Here is a 27,347-nt window from a genome sequence, read left to right as displayed (position 1 = left end):
ATTACTGATATTAGCTTTTTACTCCAGATTTATTTAATTAACTGAATTTAAATTCTCTATCTACTGTGATAAGAGTGAACTCATAACTCTGGATCATTAGTCTAGACATCTGGATTTCTAGTCCTATTACACAATCACGCTTCTGTTCCCGCTGGAGTTCTTTGGCTAGATCTTGCCTGGGGCAGAAACTGCTGCTTTCACTCCAAATTCCTGCTCCCTCATGAGTGATCTATCTGTTCTTTGCTCTTCCACGCCATTAGAAATTCGGCTTCTATGTGAACTACAGAGAGGGTACCATTGATTTAAGTTGTTCTTATTTCATGGAACAGAGGAAGTACAAAGATGATCAAAAACACTTGAGTAATTCTACAAGTTTAGTTATGGAAACAAAATATTTACAAAAAACATAATTTCACCAGTCTGGCTCAGAACGAGAGATTTTCAGACTCCATGAGTTGCATTTGTTTTAAATAGTATGATTGAGATAGGATGGGACATTTTGGAGAGTGCATTCAGTATGTGGCTGACTTGCAAGAGGTTTTATTGTAGGCGAAGCTTTTTACTCTGCAAGCCATTTATCCTGTCATTAGTATGCCATTATATGATTGATACTCTTGTAGTTCAAATTGTTTACCACCCTGCAAAGAAATGAATTAGAAATCTCAGTAAAGGCTTCAAACAAAGCATACAAATAATGAATAATATTTCAAGGCATTATTTCTTAACCCTGGGGTTTCTGAGAAGTTAACCATCCTGTTTTGATGAAACTACCCTGATTAAATTCCCCCTTACGTTTGTTGATCACCAGTTTAAACTAACCCCCAAACACAATGCATTATCCTGCAAACTGCTCCCCAAGCCACTGTTAAGAGATGTGAAAGAATAGCACCTCCCTCCTCCACATTTTCTGTCTGGGCTGAATTTAATGGAGTCGGCAGGGGTCCCGACTTAGGGCCGGAAAGACAAGGGCACCCCAACTCAGCCCTTCGGAGTCCCCCACCCCGGTGCAATACAACAGTGCTTAGGCAATTAACTGCCTGCTGCTGCGGTGCCTGTCCCTTTAAGGATGGGGATCCCGCCTCCAAGTCTGCCAGTCGATAAGAGGGCCAGCATGTCAGTAGTATCGGCAGCGCTACTGAGAGTGGTGGCCACTGCGAATACTACACCAGGCCTGGGACCAGGACCAGTGCTGGAGCCCAGACCCAAGGTAAGTGAGGCGGGGTCACCAGGGCGAGTCCGGCAGATTGTGGCGAGGGGTGTGGTCTTTGAGAATAGAGCGGTGGTTAGTGGAGGGAGGGCCTTTGCCACCAGGGGCCCACCATGTGCCACAGATTGCCCACAGAGGAGGCGCTCGCCACCAATCCCGCCAGGAGGCCACCTTGTTTAACTGGGCAACCTCCCCGCATGACGGAGGCCACCCAACCTCTACTGGTGTAATTCCAGCGGCGGCATGAGGAGGTCCTTAAGTGGCTATTGACTGGCCACTTAAGGGCCTCAGTTGGGCCACTGGGCAGGAAGGCCATCGCGGCCGTTCCCGCCCCTGACTTAATTGCAGTGCGATGGGTACTCTGCACCCCCTCCTGCCTTCCATTACAATTCTATGGGCCCTCCCCCCACTCCTAGCCCATCTCCAGGCGGCCCATTTAATTACACCCTATATGTGAGCTTCTCTGTCTGTAGTTCATTATTTTGCACAGAAATATAAAACATTTTTAAGGAGGATGAGAAGATTGTGGTCAGTACCTCTGCAATTTCCACCTTTACTTCCTTCAGCATACTCAGATGTATCCCATCCGGCTTTAGTGACTTATCAACTTTAAGTAATGCCAGCCTTCCCAGTACCTCCATTTATCAATTTTTAGCCAATCCAGTATCTCAACTACCTCCTCTTTCACTATGACTTTGGTAGCATCCTTTTCCTTGGTAAAGACAGGTGCAAAGTACTCATTTAGTACCTCAGCCATGCCCTCTGCCTCCATGCATAGATCCCCTTTTTGGTCCCTAATTGGCTCCAACCCTCTTCTTAACTACCCTTTTACTATTTATATGCTTATAGAAGACTTTTGTATTTCCTTTTGTTAGCTGCCAGTCTTTTCTCATACTCTCTCTTTGCTGCTCTTATTTATTTTTTCATTTCCTTTCTGACCTTTCCATATTCAGCCTGGTTTTCATTTGTATTTACAACCTGACATCTGACATACGCCTTTTTCTGCTTGATCATAGTCTCCCTCTCCTTTGTCATCCAGGGAGCTCTGGCTTTGGTTGTCTTATCTTTCCACCTCGTGGGCATGTACCGTGACTGTACCCAAATAATCTCCTCCTTAAGCTTGTTATGGAGAAAGAAATAGACAAGTTGCAAAAAAAGGTTTTGGATTGGGGGAGAGCGAATTTTAGTAAAATAAGGCAGGATCTGGCTAAGGTAGACTGGAAAGAGTTACTTGTCGGGAAATCTACAGAAGAGCAGTGGGGAGCATTCAAAAAGGAAATGGGGAGGGTACAGGCCCAACATGTTCCCTCTAGGGTAATAGGTAGGAGCAACAAGTCCAGAGAACCATGGATGACCAGAAACATTCAGGGTACAATGAGAAGGAAAAGAGAGGCTTTTAGCAAATACAAGGAGAGCAAATCAATGGAAGCATTAGTGGAGTACAGAAAGTGTAGGATGGAGCTTAAGAAAGCAATTAGGAGAGCAAAGAGGGGATATGAGAAAGCTCTGGCTGGTAAAAGTAGGGAAAATCCCAAGATATTCTATAAGTATATCAATGGGAAGAGGATAACCAGGGAAAGAGTAGGACCCAATAGGGACCAAGGGGGAAATTTGTGGGTGGAGCCAGAGGACATTGGTAGGGTGTTGAACGAATACTTCACATCTGGCTTCACCCAAGAGATTGAGGATGTAGATATGGAACTTAGAGAGAGAGACTGTGAGGTTCTTGAGCAAATTGTCATAGGGAGTGACAAGGTATTGGAGGTTTTGGAAGGCTTAAAAGTGGACAAATCTCCAGGTCCGGACGATTTGTGTCACAGGATGCTGTGGGAGGCGACGGTGGAGATTGCAGGGGCTCTGACCCTAATTTTTAATTCCTCTCTGGACACGGGGGAGGTGCCAGAGGACTGGAGAACAGCTAATGTGGTCCCACTATTTAAGAAAGGTTGTAGAGATAAGCCAGGGAACTACAGACCAGTGAGTCTCACGTCAGTGGTAGGGAAACTATTGGAGAAAATTCTGAAGGAGAGAATCTATCTCCACTTGGAGAGGCAAAATTTGATTAGGAATAGTCAGCACGGCTTTGTCAGAGGGAGGTCATGCCGAACAAATTTGATTGAATTTTTTGAGCATGTGACCAGGTGTGTAGATGAGGGTAGTGCAGTTTGATGTAGTTTACATGGATTTCAGCAAAGCCTTTGACAAGGTACAACATGGGAGACTTATCAAGAAAGCAAATGCACATGGGATACAGGTAACTTGATAAGGTGGATTCAAAATTGGCTTAGCTGTAGGAGACAGAGAGTGATGACAGACAGCTGTTTTAGTGACTGAAAGCCAGTGTCCAGTGGCGTACCACAGGAATCTGTGCTGGGTCCCCTATTGTTTGTCATTTATATAAACGACATAGATGACTAGGTGGGGGGTAGGATCAGTAAGTTCGTGGATGACACAAAGATTGGCCGAGTGGTGAACAGTGAGGTGGAGTGTCATAGGTTACAGGAAGATAAAGACGGGATGGTCAAATGGGCAGAAGAGTGGCAGATGGTATTTAACGCTGAAAAGTGTGAGGTGATACACTTTGGAAGGAGTAATGTGACACGGAAGTATTCAATGAATGGCCTGACACTGGGAAGTTCCGAGGAACAAAGGGACCTTGGCGTGTTTGTCCATAGATCTCTGAAGGCAGAAGGGCAGGTTAATAGGGTGGTGAAAAAGGCATATGGGACACTTGCCTTTATCAATCGAGGCATAGATTACAAAAGCAGGGAGGTCATGTTGGAGTTGTACAGAAATTTGGTAAGGCCACAGCTGGAGTACTATGTGCAATTCTGGTCGCCACATTATAGGAAGGATGTGATTGCATTGGAGGGGGTGCAGAGACGATTTACCAGGATGTTGCCTGGGATGGAACATTTAAGCTATGAAGAGAGGCTGGATAGGCTTGGGTTGTTTTCACTGGAGCAGAGAAGACTGAGGGGTGACCTGATCAAGGTGTACAAGATTATGAGGGGCATGGTGGATAGGGTGGATAGGGAGCAGCTGTTCCCCTTAGTTGAAGGGTCAGTTACGAGGGGTCACAAGTTTAAGGTGAGGAGCGGGAGGTTTGAGGGGGATTTGAGGAAGAACTTTTTTTACCCAGAGGGTGGTGACAGTCTGGAATGCCCTGCCTGGGAGGGTGGTAGAGGCGGGTTGCCTCACATCCTTTAAAAAGTACCTGGATGAGCACTTGGCACGTCATAACATTCAAGGCTATGGGCCAAGTGCTGGCAAATGGGATTAGGTAGACAGGTCAGGTGTCTTTAATGCATCAGTGCAGACTCGATGGGCCGAAGGGCCTCTTCTGCACTGTATTATTCTGTGATTCTGTGATTCTGTAAAGGCAGCCAATTGTTCGATTATACTTTTGCCTACCAAGCTTAGATTCCAATTTATTCGGGACAGACCTGTTCTCACACCACTCTCTTTGCTTCTTATTTGCTTTTCCACTTCCCCTCTGGACTTTCTATTATTCAACCCCGTTCTCATCCTGTTCTCATCGTACATCTACTTTTAGGGGAGAAGGTGGTGTCGTGGTAATGTCACTAGACTAGTAATCTAGATGCCCAGAATAATGCCCTCGGGATACAGGTTCAAATCCCACCTTGGCAGCTGTGAAATGTAAAAATTTATGGGCGGCATAGCGGCGCAGTGGTTAGCACCGCAGCCTCACAGCTCCAGGGACCCGGGTTCGATTCCGGGTACTGCCTGTGTGGAGTTTGCAAGTTCTCCCTGTGTCTGCATGGGTTTTCTCCGGGTGCTCCGGTTTCCTCCCACAAGCCAAAAGACTTGCAGGTTGATAGGTAAATTGGCCATTATATAAATTGTCACTAGTATAGGTAGGTGGTAGGGAAATGTAGGGACAGGTGGGGATGTTTGGTAGGAATATGGGATTAGTGTAGGATTAGTATAAATGGGTGGTTGATGTTTGGCACAGACTCGGTGGGCCGAAGGGCCTGTTTCAGTGCTGTATCTCTAATCTAATCTAATCTAATCACTGAATTTGGCCCTCCTCCAATTAAATATTTTTGCTCTAGATTGCTTATTGCCTTTTTCCATAGCTAATCTAAACCTTATGGTACAATGATCACTGTTCCCTAAATGTTCCCCTTCTGACACTTAATCCAATTGACCCACCTCATTCCCCAGAACCAGGTCCAGCAATGAGAATGCTCAAAAGGGAGATCGCAAATTTGTTTATGTCTCATTATTTATCTGGCATACACAAAATTGACTGACAATATAGTTAATTAGACGCCATTGTTTACCTGCTGACATTTGCTGCAAGGACACTTCTAACTGGCCTGCTCTTAATTCCGGGATTGGGTCGGAAAACTAAACGATCACCAGTTGTTGGGACTTCTTTCATAGCTTTGGTTAAGGTACTGAAATGGGCTGGATAAACGTCAAATGCACCTGCCTTCATCCCACCAGGCTGAAACAAAAGGGAAAAGAACATAAAGTGAAACTCGATATGAACTTTATTGAGACAGGAAAAGAAAGTGAAGACATTATTAAAGGCGAACTGTAAATTGAAGCTGTAAATATGCTTCTGAAATTGTCTTCAACAGAGATTCAACATTGCATAAAAAACATAAAACAGCCATAAATAATTGGGCATTAAAATAGTAATCATGGTATCGCTCTGAGCCCCACAGCAAGGAAATATAACAGATGGATGAAACCATCTGCTTAAATTAGTCATAGAGTCATACAGAGATACAGCACTGAAACAGGCCCTTCGGCCCACCGAGTCTGTGCCGACCATCAACCACCCATTTATACTAATCCTACATTAATCCCATATTCCCTACCACATCCCCACAATTCTCCTACCTACACAATTTACAATGGCCAATTTACCTATCAATTGTTTCTTTTGGATTAACTCTTGGGAAATTTGAATCAATCCATTTTTGTGTGATGGGTACTTGGTATGTATGACAGACACACATTAAACACAAGAACTTTATATGGAGTTACCAGTTCACACATTAAATGTAAATTAAATTTGAACTGATAAATAATATTTTTTGCATCCACAAGTACATAGATCTACAATATTAAATATTTGTTTAGGGCATGTGTTTCCTGTCATAATTTTTGGTTACTGTTTTGTATCAATTTTTGTAATTGTGTTAATTGGAGGGAAGTTTCAACTTTGACCTGGCGTAACACAGCGCCTGCCTGTGTTACGCCTGCAAGATTGAAACCCTTTCACTGGACAACCAGCAACTGCAGCTGTGACCCAACAGCTATGGCGGGAGTGGGCGAGGGGAGGGGCCTCCCTAGTGGGATGCAGCACTGGCCACCCCCCACCCACCCGGTCTGCCACCGGGAGGCCGCCTCCAGCACCGTTGTGTTTCAGCCTCAGCAGCGGTCCCATATGCTGAAAAAGTCGGCTTCTGCTGGGTGGCATTAATAGGCTATTTAATTGGCCTAATAGACTACATGCCCACTGTAGGTTGGTAGCTGCCACCCCCACCCCGTTCCTCCCGTAGAGAAAATGATCCAGAGGCAGGAACATGCCGGCAACCAGGCATGCTGCCCCCAAATGTCAAGTTTCCGGCATCGAAAATTCCACTTTTTATTTCCAACTGGTCTTACCAGTCCTGTATGTTCTCAGGTAAATTTAGATTATATTTACGTTTTTATTTCAACACTCTTGTATAACCACCAAAGATATTTCCTGTTGCTTTACTGATTTTATGTTAGAGCCACTTTGAATACTGGAAACCTACTGCTTTAATAGGTGAACTTTGCATTTTTCTAAGGCCAGTTTGAATTCTTAAAATCATTCGTCTATTTAATTTTGGCAATAAATGGCCACTTAACCATTTATTTTATTAACATGTAAGGTCTCTTTTAATTTAACAGTTATTAATTTCAACAATTTCCTCAATTTATTTTTCCCTGCTACTGGCAAATTTATTTGTTTGGTGACATTTCTCCTGATTCTGTGTAGGCCACTTTAAATTCATCAATCCTGAATCTTTAATCATTTTTCGCTGAGTTCCATCATTATTCAATGAATTCTTTAACTGTGTCTCACTTTACTTAATTCATTTCTCCCTGATCCCAGTTATGGATGCTTTTCCTGTTATATTTCCAGTTTTCTTTAATTATTTATTGGCGTTTTTGCCAATTTTCTGCAAGTCTGATTTAATTCTGCAAGCTCACATGTTTAATTAATTTATTCATTGTTGAGTTGCAGGCCCCACTTTATTCATTTCACCTGTTCTTTGGTCAGGCCACTTACAGTTTCTCTGGCCCATCTATTTATTTAATGAAGACGTTAGTTTTCAACTTATGCGCTTTTTTTTTTACTTCATGTCACTGATTCTCTGGTAAAGCATTTCAACTTGTCAATCCAAACTATTTATTTAATTCAAAAGCAAAATACTGTGCATGATTGATGTCTGAAATAAAAACAGAAAATGCTGGAAACACTTAGCAGGTCAGGGAGCATCTGCGGAGAGAGAAACAGGGTTATTGGGTTGGATTTTGTCACGGGCTTTGGGATCCTGACGTCAGGAGCAAATGGGGGCAACCCCGTTAATGGGGCATAGAGCCTTTGGCTTCAATGGTCTCTGGCTCCAATGGCTACTGGTCTGCCGCAGGGAGGTTGCCTCCATTGAGCTGGTGGCCTCCACATGCGGTGGGGGAGCTGCTCCGCCGGAGGCAAAATGTCAGCAAGGCCACAAAAATGCACACAATTGGGGCCTTAACAGGTGTAACTAGCTGCATGGCTCCATGGGGGCAGCTAATACCATCCCCAGCCTGCCCCGGGAAAGTTCCCTGGCGGTGGGTATACGACAGCGAGCCATCCTGACGTAGCTGTCCCTATTTACCCAGCTTCCCCACCTCCAAGCCCGCCATCATGGGGCCAGGAAAATTCAGCCCAGTGTTTCAGGTCGATGACCTTTCATCAGAACTGATGAGTTTAGTTGTAATCAGTTGATCAACTGATCAGTTCTGATGGAAAGTCATTGACTTGAAACATTATTTAATTAATTGATTAATACCTGACTTAGTTCAGTTTATTTATTGATTTTCTGATGAAGCCACTTTTCATTTGCGATTCTTTTTATTTTATTAATTTATTAATACTTGAGGGCTGTTCGCATTTCAATTTTTTTCACATGATTCTCTAAGACCAGTTCCAATTCAAAAAGCTTGATTATTTTAATTACTTTTTCACATGTATAATAAGGATTTACTGTTTTTGCCGTTTCGAAGAAGGGTCACTGACCCGAAACGTTAACTCTGCTTCTCTCTCCACAGATGCTGCCAGACCTGCTGAGTATTTCCAGCATTTCATGTTTTTATTTCAAGCACTATGGGGCCTTGCTCTCCTCGATCAAAATTGTTAACTACTCAAGGATCATCCTGGAATACAAAGATAACCCCTGGCTTCTTTTCTCCACTAACCCCGAGCTTTTTTTCCGCACTACTGTCTCCTTTACCTCCTCTCCTCTGCCCCTTTGGAGCCTCATCTCCAACAACAAACATGAAGAACTCATGGACGTTTTGTCATTAAGACTGAGACCTGCCGTTCAGCTGTCTCTGCTGCATTTCCCCCTTCCCCTTGCCCACCCAGCCAAACTTGCCCCACAATTTCCTCAGCCCTCAACCTGAACCCATGTCTTTCTCTAATTTCCCTCCTATCTCCACTCATGCCCTCTCCAAGATTATCTTATCCATGACACCCACCTCATGCCCTCTCAACCCCATTCACACTAAACTACTAACCACCCAAATTCCCTTCCTGGTCCCCATGCTGGCTGATTTTGTGTACGGTTCCTTCTTTTCAGATTCTGATCACCTCCCTTTCAAAACTGCTGTCATTACCTCTTCACAAAACCCAGCTTCGACCCTCTGTTCCTCCAAACTACCCAACATCTCCAATCTCCAACCTCCCATTCCTCTCCAAAGATCTTGAACATCTTGACACCTCTCAAATCTGTACCTATTTTTCCCACAACTCCCTGCTTGAATCTTTCCAGGCAGGTTTCCGTCCCTGTCATAGTAACAAAATGAGCCTAAGCGGCGCAATGGTTAGCACCGCAGCCTCACAGCTCCAGCTCCACTGCCTGTGTGGAGTTTGCAAGTTCTCCCTGTGTCTGCGTGGGTTTCCACTGGGTGCTCCGGTTTCCTCCTACAGCCAAAGACTTGCAGGTTGATAGGTAAATTGGCCATTGTAAATTGCCCCTAGTGTAGGTAGGTGGTAGGAGAATGGTGGGGATGGAGTTAACGTAGGATTAGTATAAATGGGTGGTTGTTGGTTGGCACAGTCTCAGTGGGCTGAAGGCCCTGTTTCAGTGCTGTATCACTAAATAAATAAAAGTAGTGAAATCACATACATACCATTTTTCCAGGAGAGGGAGGTTTAAAAGGTGTTTCTATTTTTTTTACTGGTGCAACCTGCTTTATTGGAGGTAAAACCTTTTCACTCCTGTAGGGGTTACTATCAAAGTAATCCCGAGGGTAAAGGTTCAATCGAAATGGTCCTCCAAGAAGTTGGTCTTTCTGCAAAAGTATCACATTGTAGTTAGTTTATAAAAATGGAACTAAAGAGTTAACGTTCAAATAGTCATTTGGTCGTACAGAATTTCAGCATTGCTGAAAACAGACACATTTTGTCGAAGCTTTCCATGTTGCACTCATCAGGCCAATTCACAAGAATACCAATGTAAGGGAAGCAACAAATTTATACTGTATGAGAAGAGAGTGCTGATTGGTTGGCAAGTGGACTCTGATTGTTAGCGGTATTGCCATGGAGAATGCACCAATTTCTGGTGACTGACAGTTAACTGCCAAGCTTTGTTTGAAATTTAAATCAGGCAGCTTGACTCTGATTGGTCAAGGCATTGTCCTGAAGAATGAACCAGCGAATGGCTGTCACTTATTTTGTTTTGCCAGAACAGGCGCAATGTGTGTACATGTTCTTTCTGTCTACAAAGAACAGGGCCCTGTGTATGAATATATGTAACTTCCAGTACTCGCAAATGCGCCCCACTGCGAGCCCAACTGACAATCTTAAATTGGTTGTCAGCATAATTATTAGCACACTGAGGATTATTTAGCAAATGTGTCTAATCACGGAATCACATCTCACATTGGACACTGTTTTGAGTCTTGCAAGCACGGGTTGGTTGTGTATGGTCTGTACCTTGCCCATTGCAACTAGAGGAAGGGACATGTTTGATACGATCCGCCAGTCTTTGGGACGTACAGCCTATATACTAAGAATCACACTGGCATTTAAATTCATATATCACATATTTGTGTGATGGCAGAACGTCTTTTTGGCTGGATGGCAGCATCCTGTTAGTGGCGAACACACACATGTTGCTACTGCATAGTAGCTGCGTGAAACAGCTAGCTTCACTTGTTGCTCAAATTTTTGGGATGCATTACCCTTCCAGGGTAATTTGAGGTAGACTGACTCCAGTTTTGCTAGGGCTCATTGTTGCCATACACGGTCAAATGCTGCCTTGATGTCAAGGGCAGTCACTCTCACCTCATCTCTGGAGTTCAGCTCTTTTGTCCATGTTTGAACCAAGGCTGTAATGAGGTCAGGAGCTGAGTGGCCCTGGCAGAACCCAAACTGAGCGTCACTGAGCAGATTATTGCTAAGCCAGTGCCACTTGATAACATTGTTAATGACATCTTCCATCACTTTACTGATGATCGCGAGTAGACTGATGGGGTGGTAATTGGCTGGGTCAGATTTGTCCTGCATTTTGTGTAAAGGACATAGCTGGGCAATTTTCCACTTTGCCGGATAGATGCCAGCTGCAATCAAAAAAAAGTGTGAGGATATTACTCCAAGTCAGACCTGCCAATAATTCAAAGTCACCACGATAGTCAATGTCAAAAATGAAAAGAGTCAATTTACCTTGTGTCAGCTGCCCGAAATCTTTGCAACTTTACGACTCTGGCTTTGGGATACCCCTAATGACAGGGAGATTTGGACAAACCATAGATGTGACAATCATATTTGCCAGCCTGCATTGACAGGTTGAGAGCTCAATAAAAACCTGCAAATAAAGCAGCTCCTACAGCAAATATCCCTGGTAAAGGCTATTTCTGCTCATTGCAAGCACACTGCTACTTGAGGCTGGAAATAAAACCACAATGTGGAGGTCCCTGGAACCATGTTTATGTCATAGTACAGCCTCTGAAGGGAAAGCTGTCCCCAAAGGCATTACTCTAGATATCACATATTACATCTGCAGTGGGTGCTAGCATTCAGCCTGATTTGCCTGAACTACAGCCCAATAATGTACTCGCACTGCAACATTAATCAAAGATAGGGAAGGCAGGCAACCAGCTCTGGAAATAATTAAATATCAACATTGAAGGGCATACTAATGCTTTACAATGCACTAGTTGGAATATACCTGGAGTGTTGTGTTCCACTCTGGTCATCACACCACAAAAAGAACCAAAATGTGTTGGGGAAGTGTGAGGGGGGTGGATATAAATGTTTGTGGTGTTACCACCCATTCCAGGCACAGCTGCATTGTATTGCCTCCTTTTCAGATATTGGCACTAAAGATGGCACTGGATTTCTTTGTGATCCCACCACCTGTCTCAAGCCTGCTGAAATGTTCCTCAGTGCTTCTATGGTGACTGTGATGCTTATCTAGTATTCTTGTTCCTATTGCAGGGTCAATACCACAATCTACAGGTCAGTAGAAGCCCAAGACTGCCTCAGTCTTGATGGAAAAATGGCACTGTCAGAATTTCAGTACCAAAGACTTGGCAGTTGGGTGCCTGGGTGGGAAAGCTAGGGTATTAAAGTGATGAGCTTTAATAGACTGAATGGCTTTCTATCGTCCTTGCTTGTTTGAATTTTAAGCCAGTTAGGTGAAGTAGATTTGATGGTGGAAGCATCATACCATCGTGAGTCTTTGGAACTCTCTTCCTCTAAAGCAGAGTCTTTAAGGCAGAGGTAGATAGATTCTTGATAAGCAAGGAGTCAAAGGTTACTGTGTTTTTTTTAATCAATCATGGGATGTGGGCGTTGCTGGCCAGGCCAGAATTTATTGTCCATCCCTAATTGCCCTTGAGAAGGTGGTGGTGAGCTGCCTTCTTGAACCGCCATAGACCATGTGGGGTAGGTACACCCACAGTGCTGTTAGGAAGGGAGTTCCAGGATTTTGACCAGGGACAGTGAAGGAACAGCGATATAGTTCCAAGTCAGGATGGTGTGTGACTTGGAGGGGAACTTGCAGGTGGTGGTGTTCCCATGCACTTGCTGCCCTTGTCCTTCTAGTTGGTAGAGGGCGTGGGTTTGGAAGGTGCTGTCTAAGCAGCCTTGGTGCGTTGCTGCAGTGCATCTTGCAGATGGTACACACTGCTGCCACTGTGTGTCGGTGGTGGAGGGAGTGAATAGGTGTAGATGGGGTGCCAGTCAAGCGGGCTGCTTTGTACTGGATGGTGTCGAGCTTCTTCAGTGTTGTTGGAGCTGCACCCATCCAGGCAAGTAGACAGTATTCCATCACACTCCTGACTTGTGCCTTGTTGATGGTGGACAGGCTTTGGGGAGTCAGGAGGCGAGTTATTTACTGCAGGATTCCTAGCCTCTGACCTGCTCTTGTAGCCATGGTATTTATATGGCTACTCCAGTTCTGTTTCTGGTCAATGGTAGCCCCTAAGATGTTGATAGTGGGGGATTCAGCGATGGTAATGCCATTGAATGTCAAGGGGAGATGGTTAGATTCTCTCTTGTTGGAGATGGTCATTGCCAGGCACTTGTGTGACATGAATGTTACTTGCCACTAATCAGCCCAAGCCTGGATGTTGTTCAAGTCTTGCTGCATTTCTGCACGGTCTGCTTCAGTATCTGAGGAGTTGCGAATGGTGCTGAACATAGTGCAATCATCAGTGAACATCCCCACTTCTGACCTTATGATTGAAGGAAGGTCAATAATGAAGCAGCTGAAGATGGTAGGGCTTAGGACATTACCCTGAGGAACTCCTGCAGTGATGTCCTGGAGCTGAGATGATTGACCTCCGACAACCACAACCATCTTCCTTTGCACTAGGTATGACTACAACTAGCGGAGAGTTTTCCCCTGATTCCCATTGACTTCAGTTTTGCTAGGGCTCCTTGATACCATACTTGGTCAAATGCTGCCTTGATGTCAAGGGCAGTCACTCTCATCTCACCTCTAGAGTTCAGCTCTTTTGTCCATGTTTGAACCAAGGCTGTAATGAGGTCAGGAGCTGAGCAGCCCTGGCAAAACCCAAACTGAGCGTCACTGAGCAGGTTATTGCTAAGCAAGTGCCGCCTGATGGTGCTGTTGATGACATCTTCCATCACGTCATTGATGATTGAGAGTAGGCTGATGGGGTGGTAATTGGCCAGCTTGGACTTGTCCTGCTTTTTGTGTACAGGACATACCTGGGCAATGTTCCACATTGCAGGGTAGATGCCAATGTTGTAGCTGTACTGGAACAGCTTGACTAGGGGCACGTCAGGTTCTGGAGCACAGGTCTTCAGTACTATTGCCAGAATATTGCCAGGGCCCAGAACCTTTGCAGTATCCAGTGCCTTCAGTCGTTTCTTGATATCACACGGAGTGACTTGAACTGGCTGAAGTCTGGCATCTGGGATACTGGGGATTTCAGGAGTAGGCCAAGATGGATCAAGAACTCGGCACTTCTGGCTGAAGATTGTTGCAAATGCTTCAGCTTTATCTTTTGCATTGATGTGCTGGGCTCCCCCATCATTGACGATGGGGATATTTGTGGAGCCACCTCCTCCAGTTAGTTGTTTAATTGTCCACCACCATTCACGGCTGGATGTGGCAGGATTGCAGAGCTTAGATCTGATCCGTTGGTTATGGGATTGCTTAGCTCTGTCTATCGCATGCTGCTTACGCAGTTTGGCACACAGATCGTCCTGTGTTGTAGCTTCACCAGGTTGACACCTCATTTTGAGGTATGGCTGGTGCTGCTCCTGGCATGCCCTCCTGCACTCTTCTTTGAACCAGGGTTGGTCTCCTGGCTTGATGGTAATGGTAGAGTGGGGGATATGCTGGGCCATGAGGTCACAGATTGTGGTTGAGTACAATTCTGCTGCTGATGGCCCACAGCGCCGCATGGATGCCAAGTTTTGCATTGCTAGATCTGTTCGACATCTATCCCATTTAGCACGGTGATCGTGCCACACAACAAGATGGAGGGTATCCTCAATGTGAAGGCAGGACGTCGTCTCCACAAGGACTGTGCGGTGGTCACTCCTACCAATAGTGTCATGGATAGATGCATCTGTGGCAGGCAGATTGGTGAGGACGAGGTCAAGTATGTTTTTCCCTCTTGTTGGTCCCTTCACCACCTGCCGCATACCCAGTCTAGCAGCTATGTCCTTTCGGACTTGGCCAGCTCGGTCAGTAATGGTGCTACCGAGCCACTCTTGGTTATGGACATTGAAGTCCCCCACCCAGAGTACATTCTGTGCCCTTGCCACCCTCAGTGCTTCCTCTAAGTGCTGTTCTACTTGGAGGTGCACTGACTCATCAGCTGAGGGAGGGCGGTTAGTGGTAATCAGCAGGAGGTTTCCTTGTCCGTGTTTGACCTGATGCCATGAGACTTCATGGGGTCCGGAGTCGATGTTGAGGCTTCCCAGGGCAACTCCCTCCCGACTATATACCACTGTGCCGCCACCTCTGCTGGGTCTGTCCTGCCGATGGGACAGGACATACCCGGGGATGGTGATGGCACTGTCTGGGACATTGTCTGTCAGGTATGATTCCATGAGTATGACTATGTCAGGCTGTTGCTTGGCTAGTCTGTGGGACAGCTATCCCAACTTTGGCACCAGCCCCCAGTCATTAGTAAGGTGGACTTTGCAGGGTTGACAGGGCTGGGTTTGCCGTAGTCGTTTCCGGTGCCTAGGTCGATGCCAGGTGGTCCGTCCAGTTTCATTCTTTTTTATTGACTTCGTAGCGGCTAGATCCAACTGAGTGGCTTGCTAGGCCTTTTCAGAGGGCATATAAGAGTCAACCACATTGCTGTGGGTCTGGAGTCACATGTAGGCCAGACCAGGTAAGGACGGACAGCAGATTTCCTTCCCTAAAGGACATTAGTGAACCAGATGGGTTTTTACAACAATCGACAATGGTTTCATGGCCATCATTGCAGCAGGTGGTACAGTGGCACAGTGGTTAGCACCGCAGCCTCACAGCTCCAGCGACCCGGGTTCAATTTTGGGTATTGCCTGTGTGGAGTTTGCAAGTTCTCCCTGTGACCGCATGGGTTTTCGCCGGGTGCTCTGGTTTCCTCCCACAGCCAAAGACTTGTAGGTTGATAGGTAAATTGGCCATTGTAAGTTGCTCCTAGTGGTGGTGGGGATGTGGTAGGAATGTAGGATTAGTATAAATGGGTGGTTGATGGTCAGCACAGACTTGGTGAGCCAAAGGGCCTGTTTCAGTGCTGTATCTCTAAATAAAAAAATTAGGCTAGCTTTTTAATTCCAAATTTATTAATTGAATTCAGTTCGCAGGAATGTGAAATTGAGGTTACAATCAGATCAGCCATGATCTTATTGAATGGCAGAGTAGACTTGAGGGGCCAATTAGCCTACTCCTGCTCCTAATTCGTGTGTTTGTATGTATGTATGTAAGCCACTAGAGAAATTATATAGTTTAGTGAGTACATTCTGGTAACACAGGCAAGTTTTAACCTAGTTCCCTTTGCTTCATTGTGAAAGTACAAACCACAGATACTTTTCTGAAGGTTTTATCAATAGCTCTATGAAAAAATACTTCAGTTACTGTTGCACTCGGCCATACCTTTGTAACTTTTATTGTATAAGCATCTGGAGAGTGACTATATGGTGCACCTATGGTAAGGTTAGTGTACCTGCAAAAATATTTCAAAACATTACAGCCTGCTCCAGTTAATCATACCTTAAGTTCTGTATCTAAAGACTGACTCTAGAAGCTGAACCTTTAGGCCCTGATGGGGATGGGCACGAAGGCGGTGGGTGCGGAATTTCACAGAATCAGGCAGTGTGCTGATTCTTCAGCTCCATCCAGACTCCAGGCCATTTTCCTGGAGGCGTGATGGAGGACAGCAGCACTACCCACCCCTAAGAGGCAGGTATCTGATTCAACTAACTAAAGGTCTACTAAGGCCTACTTTTGGAGGCCGACTGGGATTTTCCAATCAGCCTCCAGGTCTCAGGAGGCAGCGGGAAACAAGGCAGCTGCTCAAGGGGGTCTCCCAGTGGCAGACTGGGGTGGGGGGTGGGCCAGTGATCCAGGCAGGCTTAGAGGCCTTTCCTGCCTGCCTGCCTGGCTTCAGCTGCAGCTGCAGGCTGCCAGCTGCCCTGTGGAGGGGTCCTCCCACACCATTTCACAATGGCAGCCAGGCTGCTGATCCTATTTTTTATTTTAAATTTTAAGAAGTTGCAGAGAGGGTGCCTCCATCTTAGGGCACCCTCTCTCACTTACCTGCAAAGGCATCCTGCTGCTGCTTCTGAGCTAGAGGGCCTCCTATTGGCCCACCAACTTCAAAAGCCCACCCACCATCTTTAATTGGATGGCAAGCCCGCCCTCTGACTATTAAAATTGGCCAATTCGGGGAAAATTACAGATAATTGACTGCTCCCCACACGGTGCGGACTTCTGACCCCCATTTGACACTGATGGAGGGGTTCTGAAGCCGACGGTGAAAATCCTGCCCTATGGTTTTCCTATGGTAAGATGCGCATTCCTAAGTGCATATCGATATATTTCTCAAAATTATAGTGGCAATAAGAGTGCTACACTTAGCTTTCGCCTCCTTGAGAAAGTGAAGGAAAAAATGGTTACCATAAGGGTTACCATTTCTCATTACCATTTAATAATGTCTGCTGAACAGTGCAGGCAGGTGGACATCACAAAGGCAAGGTACAACTTGGCTGCTCCCCTTCACCCTCCACAGCCAAATAGCTTCCTTGTGGAACTATATCACAGCACAAGTCACTGCTGGTGGAGAGAAGGCAAGCACGATGGGAAAGGAGGAAGACAGCTCTGTAAATTAAGAAATTTCTAAGTGCTTTTGATCAGTTGGCATAATAATTGGCATTGGAATTTTTAAATAGGGATATGATGTGTCATGTCTCAATCACCATGAGATATTATCTTACCCATAGCCAGTTCCTCGTTTTCCAGGGTTGGTATAAAAGTTTCTATTTTCTGGAACAAATGGGGGCTTTGGCTTCATCAACCGGCTGAAGGCTTTGACTGAACCACCAATTGTTCCATAGTAACTGCCCAATCCAGACCTAAAGAACCACAAGACAGTATGTAAAACATTTTATTAGATTAAAAGAAGTTTATAATGTTGCAAAGAATATTAGTAAGCCTGAGGATTTGGAGAGCCTTAGAAACCAGCAAAGGGCAACCAAAACATTGATAAGAGAAAAAATAGAATGAGAGTAAACTAGCCAGGAAAATAAAAAACAGATTGTAAGAGCTTTTACAAGTATATAAAAAGGAGGCGAGTAGCTAAATGTTGGCCCCTTACATGCAGAGACAGGAGAAATCATCATGGGGAATGAGAGAGTGGCAGGATTTTGGCACCTCAGTAGGGGCAAGCATGAAGGCGGGATGGTGCTAAAATTCGCTCTGCCTGCCGGTGTGCCTGTCTGCCAGCACCATCTTACCCTGGACCATTTTCCCAGAAGTAGGATGGGGTAGATTTAGATTTTAGATTTAGATTTAGATATACAGCACTGAAACAGGCCCTTCGGCCCACCGAGTCTGTGCCGACCATTAACCACCCATTTATACTAAGCCTACACTAATCCCATATTCCTACCACATCCTCACCTGTCCCTATATTCCCCTACCACCTACCTATACTAGGGGAAATTTATAATGGCCAATTTACCTATCAACCTGCAAGTCTTTTTGGCTGTGGGAGGAAACTGGAGCACCCGGAGGACACCCACGCAGACACAGGGAGAACTTGCAAACTCCACACAGGCAGTACCCAGAATTGAACCTGGGTCGCTGGAGCTGTGAGGCTGCGGTGCTAACCACTGCGCCACTGTGCCGCCCATAGGTAGGGATACTCACTCGCAAGCGGCGGGTAGCCAATTAAGGGGGTTAATTGGCCACTTAATGGACATTTCAGGCATCAGGGACGAGGTCAGCTGCTTGAAGGCAGCCTGCCGGCAGCGGACAAGAGAACCAGCAATCCAGGCAGGCTTTGAGGCCCACCCATCTGTCTAGCCACAGCTTCAGCTGCAGGCTGCCCTGTGGAGGGATTGTCTCTCCACAACAGTGGCCCGGATGTTGAGGGAATTTTTTAATTTTAAGGTTTAAAAAGTTGGGGATTGGGTGCCTCAGATTGGGGGTGCCTTCTCTCTCCCTTACCTGAACTGCAGGTTTCATTTGCTTCCAAGCTGGAGGGCCTCCTGTTGGCCCTCCAGCTTCGAGAGCTCGCCCACTGTTCTTAACTGGACGGCAAGCCTGCCTTCTGGCCACAAATTGGCCAATTCAGGGAAAATCACTGCCGGGTGACTGCACCCCAACCAGTGCGGAGTTGTGATCCCCATTAGACCCCAACTTCAGAGTCCTGACCCAAAATCCTGCACTTTGTATCTGTCTTCACAGCAAAAGATACAAATTATGTACCAGGAATAGAGGGTAACCAAGGGGCTAATAAGAGTGCAGAACTTAAGGTAATTAATATTAGCAGAGAAAACATATTGGAGAAACTTAATGGACTAAAAGCTATAAATTCCCCTGGTGGCCTACATACTAGGGATCTAAAAGAGGGAGCTGCAGAAATAGTGGATGCACTAGTTTATGATTTTCCAAAATTCCCCAGATTCTAAAATGGTCCCAGCAGCTTGGAAGTTAGCATATATAAGGCATACGGCATGCTTGCCTTCATCGGTCGGGGCATAGAGTATAAAAATTGGCAAGTCATGTTGCAGCTGTACAGAACCTTAGTTAGGCCACACTTAGAATATTGCGTGCAATTCTGGTCGCCACACTACCAGAAGGACGTGGAGGCTTTGGAGAGGTTACAGTGGAGGTTTACCAGGATGTTGCCTGGTCTGGAGGGCATTAGCTATGAGGAGAGGTTGGAAAAACTTGGATTGTTTTCACTGGAATGACGGAGGTGGAGGGGCGACATGATGGAGGTTTACAAAGTTATGAGCAGCATGGACAGAGTGGATAGTCAGAAGCTTTTTCCCAGGGTGGAAGAGTCAGTTACTAGGGGACATAGGTTTAAGGTGCGAGGGGCAAAGTTTAAAGGGGATGTGCGAGGCAAGTTTTTTACACAGAGGGTGGTGAGTGCCTGGAACATGCTGCCAGGGGAGGTGGTGGAAGCAGATACGATAGCGACGTTTAAGAGACATCTTGACAAATATATGAATAGGAAGGGAATAGAGGGAAATGGGCCCCGGAAGTGCAGAAGGTGTTAGTTTAGGCAGGCATCCAGATCGGTGCAGGCTTGGAAGGCCGAATGGCCTGTTCCTGTGCTGTACTGTTCTTTGTTCTATAAACCGGAATTCAAGAAAGGAGGGAGAGAGGAACAGGGATCTACAGGCCAGTTAGCCTGACATCAGTCATCAAGAAAATGCTGCAAAATATTATTAAGGAAGTCTTAATAATGCACTTAGAATATCATGGTATGATAAGACATAGTCAACATGGTTTTACAAAAGGTTAATTGTGTTTGAGAAATTCATTAGAGTTTTTTGAGGATATGCTAGTCAGGTAGATACAGGTGAACCAATAGATACAGTATACTTGGATTTCCAAAATCATTCGATAAGGTGCCTCAAAAATACTTAATGATGAAAGTACAAATCCCGAGATTAGTTTTAAAAAAAGCACATTTAACTTAAAAATTAAGTACTCCCTACACAGCTTTTGCAATCCCATACTATATTTCTGGACCGTTAAAAAAAACATAGAAATACACTTGTTAACATTTGCTATTGACTCTCCAATGACACTACTCACTACAAATTAATGTATCTTCTGTTTTATGGACAAGAGGCGTCTCAGCTCTGACAGCTATCATCTCTCCCACTCAAAACTGAGCCAGAAATGTCCCTATTGCACTGCTTATTTTAAAGTCATTCCAATCACCAAACAACGTTTTGGCTTAACTGGTTTCTAAACAAAGCCATTTAGGACAAACATTTTTCATTGAGTCTAATGATTACATGCAGCATCTTAAGTTTAGCAGTCACCACTGACACAGAGCAATTGAGATCCTCCTAGGGACCCAACTGGTTAGAGCCATTTGTAAATCAAATATACCCTACATCACATAATATAAAGAAATCACCCTTTTCGTCGTAGCTTACACCAAATATTTCACAATCCTACCAGCAGTTATCAATCCATCCCATTCATCAGGAAATTACTACATGCGTTACCTCTTTCTCTATGGTGACCTGTGTGCAGCACCTGGCGATGATGGACAAGCACATCAGTACGACTGGTGTGGGTTATTGACTACCCAAGGACATCAAAGTGATTGATGCTATTTTACCTGCTGGTAATAGTCTTTTTCTATGCTGCCAGATGAGTAGCTCTCTTCTTCAGCTGCCATGTGTTCATGCAAGGGAAGTTGAGTGTAGCAAACAGTAATTTCCCTCTAAATATCTTTTTTCACATCAAAGCTGACATTAGTGTATAAACAAGTAATCCAATAGAAGGTAAAATAAACTGGTTGAAAATGGTGCAGTGAAGATCAATCTGTTTCAACAGTTACATGGATACGAACATACAAATTAGGAGCAGAAGTAGGCCACTCGGCCCCTCAAGCCTGCTCTGCCATTCAATAAGTTCATGGATGAACTGATTACGCCACATTTTCACCTACTCCCAATAAACTTTCACTCCTTGCTTATCAAGAATCTAGATGGATTGGAGAAGCTAGTACTGTTCTCATTAGAGAAGGTTGAAAGGAAATTTGATAGAGGTGTTCAAAATTATGAATGATGTGGACAAAGTAGATAGGGCGAAACTATTCCCATTGGTGGAAATGTCGAGAACAACAGGATGCTGATTTAAGGTGATTAGCAAAAGAGTCAGAGGTGACATGAGGAAAAACGTTTTACACAGCTAGTGTCTAGCTTCTAGAATGTACCTGAACCTGATGAAAGGTCACTCTGCTCTCTCTCCACTGATGCTACCTTACATGCTGAGTATTTTCAGCATTTTCTAGTTTTATTTCTGGTGAACCTTCATTGCACTCCCTCTAGGCAGGAGATTTTGTTTAAACAAAAAAGCTTTTCACCTGATAACTGCCCAGACTTTCAGCATGAATGGTAGGTTGAGAGATGAAAATTGTCCCCACCGGTGTCAGCAGCATACACTCCCAGCTCACGCATTGTATAGTTATATAAGGACAAAAGGTCCCTCATATGCCCAACAAGAAGTTAGGCCAAATGTCAGACACCATTCCAACCTCAGAAGACTGAAAATAAATGAACTTTTCCATTGGCCACACCAGTGTACAGCCTTTCTGAGTGAGGGAGACAACAACTTAGAACAAGTTTCCAAAAACAGTAGCAGGCAATTCAATGATACAACAAAGTAACCTTTTGATACTTGGAAACTTACGGCTTTTTGTCACCCTGACTGGGAAGGAAAACACCATCTAGGTTCTTTTCAGCCGCTTTCAATTTCCCTTGTCTTCTTAATTTAATCCGATCAGAATAGGCTTCCTTTTCAAAGATCCTCATAAACTCATGGTCAAAGTATCCTGCCTGAGTACCTGACTTCAGTTTGGTGCCATCCAATAACATTTGCTTGCCTTTATAAGCCTCCGCATTGAAAGGTTCTTAAAGTAGGAAAAAAACCCAGAAATTTCATTCTATTAATCGTCGATGCATGAAAGAAAACACTGATAGACAGTAACCACAAAACAGCACAAAATGTCAAACTAAATAAGAATTTTCATTGAAAACCTCAAAGCACTTGACACAACAAATTACTTTGAGAGGGTAAAAGGTGTTATACAGGCAACTAGAACAGCATCCAATAAACGGTAATGAGCATTGTGGATGAAGAGAAACAAACTGGTGCCGATTTCCGACAACTGGTGTAAACAGTTCTAATTTGGTTTGCAAGGACGCCTGAATCACAAGTGCCAAGAGCCTAGTTTTCATGATTATTCACAACTCCAGCTACAAACACCGGTGGGCCTATGGATGACACCACTAATAGGAGAGGCGAATTGTGTGTAAGCTAAATTTAAAGCAGTGTTACAAAGTGAGGGACTAAAATTTAGAAAGCTTCTGGAGAGCATTGAAAGGTATCTCAACCCAACAGCAACCTTTGCCAAGGCTAAAGAACACTGAAGCTAAGAAGTGGCAGGCTAGGAGGAAGGAAATGGAGCCAGGGGTGCAAGCATGAATCTACCTGTGGTATGTGGGAAGTTGCGGATGCACCATGTGTCCTTGACAAACACATCTGCAGGAATTGTCACCAGTTGTAGAATCTTAAGCTTCGGGTTCTGGAACTCGAGCGGTGACTGGAGTCACTGTGGTACATCCGTGAGGTGGAGAACTATGTACACATCATGTTTAGGGAGGTGGTCACACCACAGGTTAAGAATGTGCAGGCAGAGAGGGAATGGGTGACCACCAGGCAGTCTATGAGAACTAGGCAGGTAGTGCAGGAGTCCTCTGAGTCGATCTCGCTTGCTAACCGGTTTTCCATTTTGGATACGGGTGAGGGTTCCTCAGAGGAGTGCAGCAAGATCCAAGTCTGTGGCACCACAAGTGGCTCAGCTACACAGGAGGGGAGGAAGAAGAGTGGAAGGGCAATAGTGATAGGGGATTCGTTAGTTAGAGGAACAGACAGGTGTTTCTGCGGCCGCAGACGTGACACCAGGATGGTACGTTGCCTCCCTGGTGTCAAGGTCAAGGATGTCACAGAGCAACTGCAGGACATTCTTCTGGGGGAGGTTGAACAGCCAGAGGTCGTGGTCCACATTGGTACCAATGACATAGGTAAGAAGAGGGATGAGGTCCTGAAAGTGGAGTTTTAAAAAATTAAAACGCAGGTCCTCAAAAGCAGTAATCTCAGGATACTGCCAGTGGCACGTGCCAGTGAGCAGAGGAATAGGAGTATCAAGTGATTTAACACATGGCTGAAGAATTGGTGCAGGAAGGAGGTCATCATATTTCTGAGGCATTGGAATCTGTTATAGGGTAGGTGGGACCTAAGTTGCATCTTAGCAGGACCGAAACTAACATCCTCGCAGGCAGATTTGCTAATGCTGTTGGGGAGGGTTTAAACTAAATTGGCAGGGAGTTGGAAACCTAAGAGGGAGCTCAGATTGAAAGGAAGCAAAACTGGTACCAGGAAGTAGAAAAGTAGTAAGCAAAATTGGAAGGTAGAAGAGACGAATGCAAACATCAAATAGGATCGGAATGAGAAATAATGTTAAGACAAAGTTAAGGGCACTCTATCTGAATGCATGCAACATTCGCTACAAGGTAGATGATTTGAAGGCACAAATAGAGGTAAATGGGTGTGACTTAATTGCCATTACGGAAACGTGGTTACAAGGTGAACCAGGACTGGGAACTGAATATTCAGGGACATTCATCATTTAAAGGAGAAAAGGAGGTGGGGTAGCGCTGTTAATAAGGGACGAGATCAGTACATTAGTGAGACAGGATCTTAGATCGAAGGAGCAAGATGTAGAATCAGTTTGGGTGGAGCTGAGGAACAGCAAGGGGCAGCAAACATTGGTGGGAGTTGTTTATAAGCCACCAAACTGTAGTGGTAATGTTGGGCATGGTATAAATTAGGAGAGTAGAGTTGCATGTAGCATGGGCAATACAGTAGTAATGGGAGAATGCAATTTACATATAGATTGGGCAAACCTAATTAGCACTAATGCTGTGGACGATGAATTCCTGGAGGGTTCCTGTAGCAGTATGTTGAAGAACCAACTAGCCATCAGGCTATTTTAGATTTAGTATTATGCAATGAGAAAGGGCTAATTAACAAAATTGCTGTAAAGGAGCCATTAGGAAATAGTGACCACTATATGATAGAATTCTACATTAAGTTTGAAAGAGATATAGTTTATTCTGAAACTAGGGTCTTAAATCTGAACAAAGGAAACTATGAGGGTATGAGGGGCAAGTTGGCTATGGTGGATTGGGAAAATACATAGAAAGATTTGACAGTAGGCAGGAAGTTGCTAGTAATTATAGAAGTATTACACGGTTTACAGCAAATATACATTCCTCTAAGACACAAAAACCCAACAGGAAAGGTGAATCAATTGCAGCTAACAAAAGAAGTTAAGGATTGCATTAAGTCAAAGGAAGTGGCTTATAAGGTCCCCAGAAAAAGGGATAAGCCCGAGGATTGGGAGCAATTAAGAGTCCAACAAAGGAGGACCGAGAAACTGATAAAGAAAAGTAAAAGAGATTATGAATCTAAGATAGCTAGAAACATAAAGGCAGACTGAAAAGCTTCTTTAGGTATGTGAAAAGGAAACAATTAGCAAGGTATGACTCTAAGGACGAATGTGGATCCATTGCAGGCGGAGACAGGAGAGTTTGTGGTGGAGAATGAGGAAATGTCAGAGAGATTAAACAATTATTTTGTGTCTGTCTTCATGGAGGAAGACACAGAAAATCTCCCAGAAATACTCAGGAACCAAGGGACTTGTAAAAATGAGGAACTGAAAGTAATTCGTATCAATAAAGAGGTAGTACTCGGAAAATTAATTGGATTGAAAGTTGATAAATTCCCTGGACCAGATGAGCTACATCCCAGAGTATTGAAAGAGGTGGCTATAGAGAGAGTAGATGCATTGGTGGTTATCTTTCAAAATTCTATAGATTCTGGAAGGGTTCCTGCAGACTGGAATGTAGCAAATGTAACCCCACTAATTAAGAAGGGAGCAAGAGAGAAAACAGAGAACTACAGACCTATTAGTTTGACATCAGTAGCAGGGAAAATGTTAGAATCTATTATAAAGGATGAGACAACTGCTCACTTGGAAAATAATGATATGATTGGACATGAATTTGTGAAAGGAAAATCACGTTTGACAAAACTGTTTTTTGAGGATGTTACTTGTAGCATAAATAAAGGAAAACCAGTGGATGTGGCGTATTTGGATTTTCAGAAGGCTTTTGATAAGGTCCCACACAGGAGGTTAGTAAACAAAATTAGAGCAAATGGGATTGGGGGTAATATTACTGTAATGAATTGAGAAATGGTTAACAGACAGAAAGCAGAGAATAAGGATAAATGGGTCATTCTCAGGATGGCAAGCTGTTTCTAGTGCGGTATCGTAAAGATCAGTGCTTGGGCCACAGCTGCTTAGAATCTATAAAAATTACTTGGATATGGGGACCAATTGTAATATTTCCAAATTTGCGGATGACACAAAACTAGGAGGGAGTGTAAGTTGTGAGGAAGATGCAAGGAGGCTTCAAGGAGCTTTGGACAGGCTAAGTGAATGGGCAAGAACATGGCAGATGGAATATAATGTGAATAAGTGTGAAGTGATCCACTTTGGTAGAAAAAACAGAAAGGCAGAGTATTTCTTAAATGGTAAGAGGTTGGGAAGTGTTTATGTCCAAAGAGACCTGGGTGTCCTTGTTCATGAGTCACTAAAAGCTAGCATGCAGGTGCAGCAAGCAACTAGGAAGGCAAATGGTATGTTAGCCTTCATCACAAGGGGTTTTGAGTACAGGAGTAAAGATGGCTTGCTGCAATTGTATTGAGCCTTGGTGAGACCACACCTGGAGTATTATGTACAGTTTTGGTCTCCTCAACTGAGGTAGGATATACTTGCCATAAAGGGAGTGCAACCAGACTAATCCCTAGGATGACAGGATTGTCTTATGAGGAGAGATTGAGGGAACTGAGCCTGTATTCTCTAGAGTTTCGAAGAATGAAAGGTGATCTCATCAAAACTTACAAAATTCTTTCAGGGCGTGATAGGGTGGATGTGGATAGGATGTTTCCCCTGGCTGGTGAGTCCAGAACTAGGGGACATCGTCTCATAATAAGGGGTAAGGATTTAAGACTGAGATGAGGAGGAATTTCCTCACTCAGAGGATGGTGAATCTTTGGAATTCTCTACCCCAGAGAGCTGTGGAAGCTCATTTGTGAAGCATGTTCAGGACAGAAATCAATAGATATTTTGATACGAATGACGTTAAGGGATGCAGGGATCGCATGGGAAAGTGGCATTGAGGTAGACGATCAGCCATGATCTAACTGCAGGGCGGAGCAGCCTCGATGGGCTGAATGGCCTTCTCCTGCTCCTCCGTTCCTATGCCGGGCTGCAGCACATTCCTGAAAACCTGGATAGGAACATAGGAGGCTGATTACTCCAAGGGGCCTTTGGACAGTTGTTATGCCCCTCATTAAAATATTAACAAACATCCAAGTCAACTGTATAATGGGCCCCATGAATTTAGCAATGGCACCAACGCCCGTGCCAACTGGGCGCAGTGCGTCTCACTGCTCATTTGGTTTGCGCCCGTTTTTTGCCTACCAAACAACGAGCGGAACGCAGGCAAAGTTCTACCTCCTTATGTGAAAAGTTGCTGTGATAAATTATCACAACTGTGCCAGATTCATCCAATGTAAAAGTTCATCTGGGAACAATATGCATGTTATTAAAACTGTTTTCCGATTGTTGCATAAAAAACGCAAATTCGTCATAAAAAGTGACTTCTCAGCGCCGAGCCGTTCAACCATTAGTTATAAATAGGTATTGTTAGACAGAAATGCAAACTTACTTGGCATCGCATCAACATACGGATCATTAACACTGACATAGCTCATCTCCTGGAAGAGGCCGATCCTTTCCATATCTGTTTTTCCCGAGTCCCCAGGCATGGTTCCGCTTGGGTAAAAATCAGTCGCGAATTACTGCAGTTGGCTGAGAGAAGGTTTGGGAGTTGCACAGGCTGCAAATCCTAAGGGAGGAAAAATAAAGGACTGATTAGGATGCACAGCAAGTGTTCATTGTCTGTAACAATGTGTGTGTTACATGTTTCAAATGCACTGATTATATTTTTTGTCCCTTCAAAATTTTTATAACTTTCTATATGCCTGGACAGCTGATAGCC

At 44.5% G+C, this 27,347-nt stretch overlaps 1 protein-coding gene across 1 annotated transcript; it reads right to left on the bottom strand.

The window, feature by feature from the left end:
* Nucleotides 1-432: 432 nt before the first annotated feature.
* On the bottom strand, nt 433-27,347 carry cfap96 (cilia and flagella associated protein 96). Its single transcript, XM_068028787.1, has 7 exons — nt 27,015-27,347; nt 21,847-22,066; nt 17,394-17,531; nt 16,054-16,123; nt 9,614-9,775; nt 5,515-5,681; nt 433-638 (listed from the first exon to the last, which is right to left on the bottom strand). The coding sequence occupies exons 1-7, from the start codon at nt 27,112-27,114 to the stop codon at nt 587-589; spliced, it is 909 nt and encodes a 302-aa protein (XP_067884888.1). The 5' UTR covers nt 27,115-27,347; the 3' UTR covers nt 433-586.

Source organism: Heterodontus francisci, chromosome 4, assembly GCF_036365525.1.
Source record: "Heterodontus francisci isolate sHetFra1 chromosome 4, sHetFra1.hap1, whole genome shotgun sequence".
In the NCBI taxonomy this organism is placed as follows: Eukaryota; Metazoa; Chordata; class Chondrichthyes; order Heterodontiformes; family Heterodontidae; genus Heterodontus; species Heterodontus francisci.
This window is presented reverse-complemented; position numbering and strand designations above follow the sequence as displayed.

Coding starts and splice junctions, on each gene's coding strand:
- cfap96 (XM_068028787.1), bottom strand. CDS start 27,114: ATGCCTGGGGACTCGGGAAAAACAGATATGGAAAGGATCGGCCTCTTC. Junction 16,124..17,393: donor AAACGAGGAACTGGCTATGG/GTAAGATAATAT, acceptor ATATTTTTGCAG/GTACACTAACCTTACCATAG. Junction 5,682..9,613: donor CTCCCTCTCCTGGAAAAATG/GTATGTATGTGA, acceptor CTTTTGTTTCAG/CCTGGTGGGATGAAGGCAGG.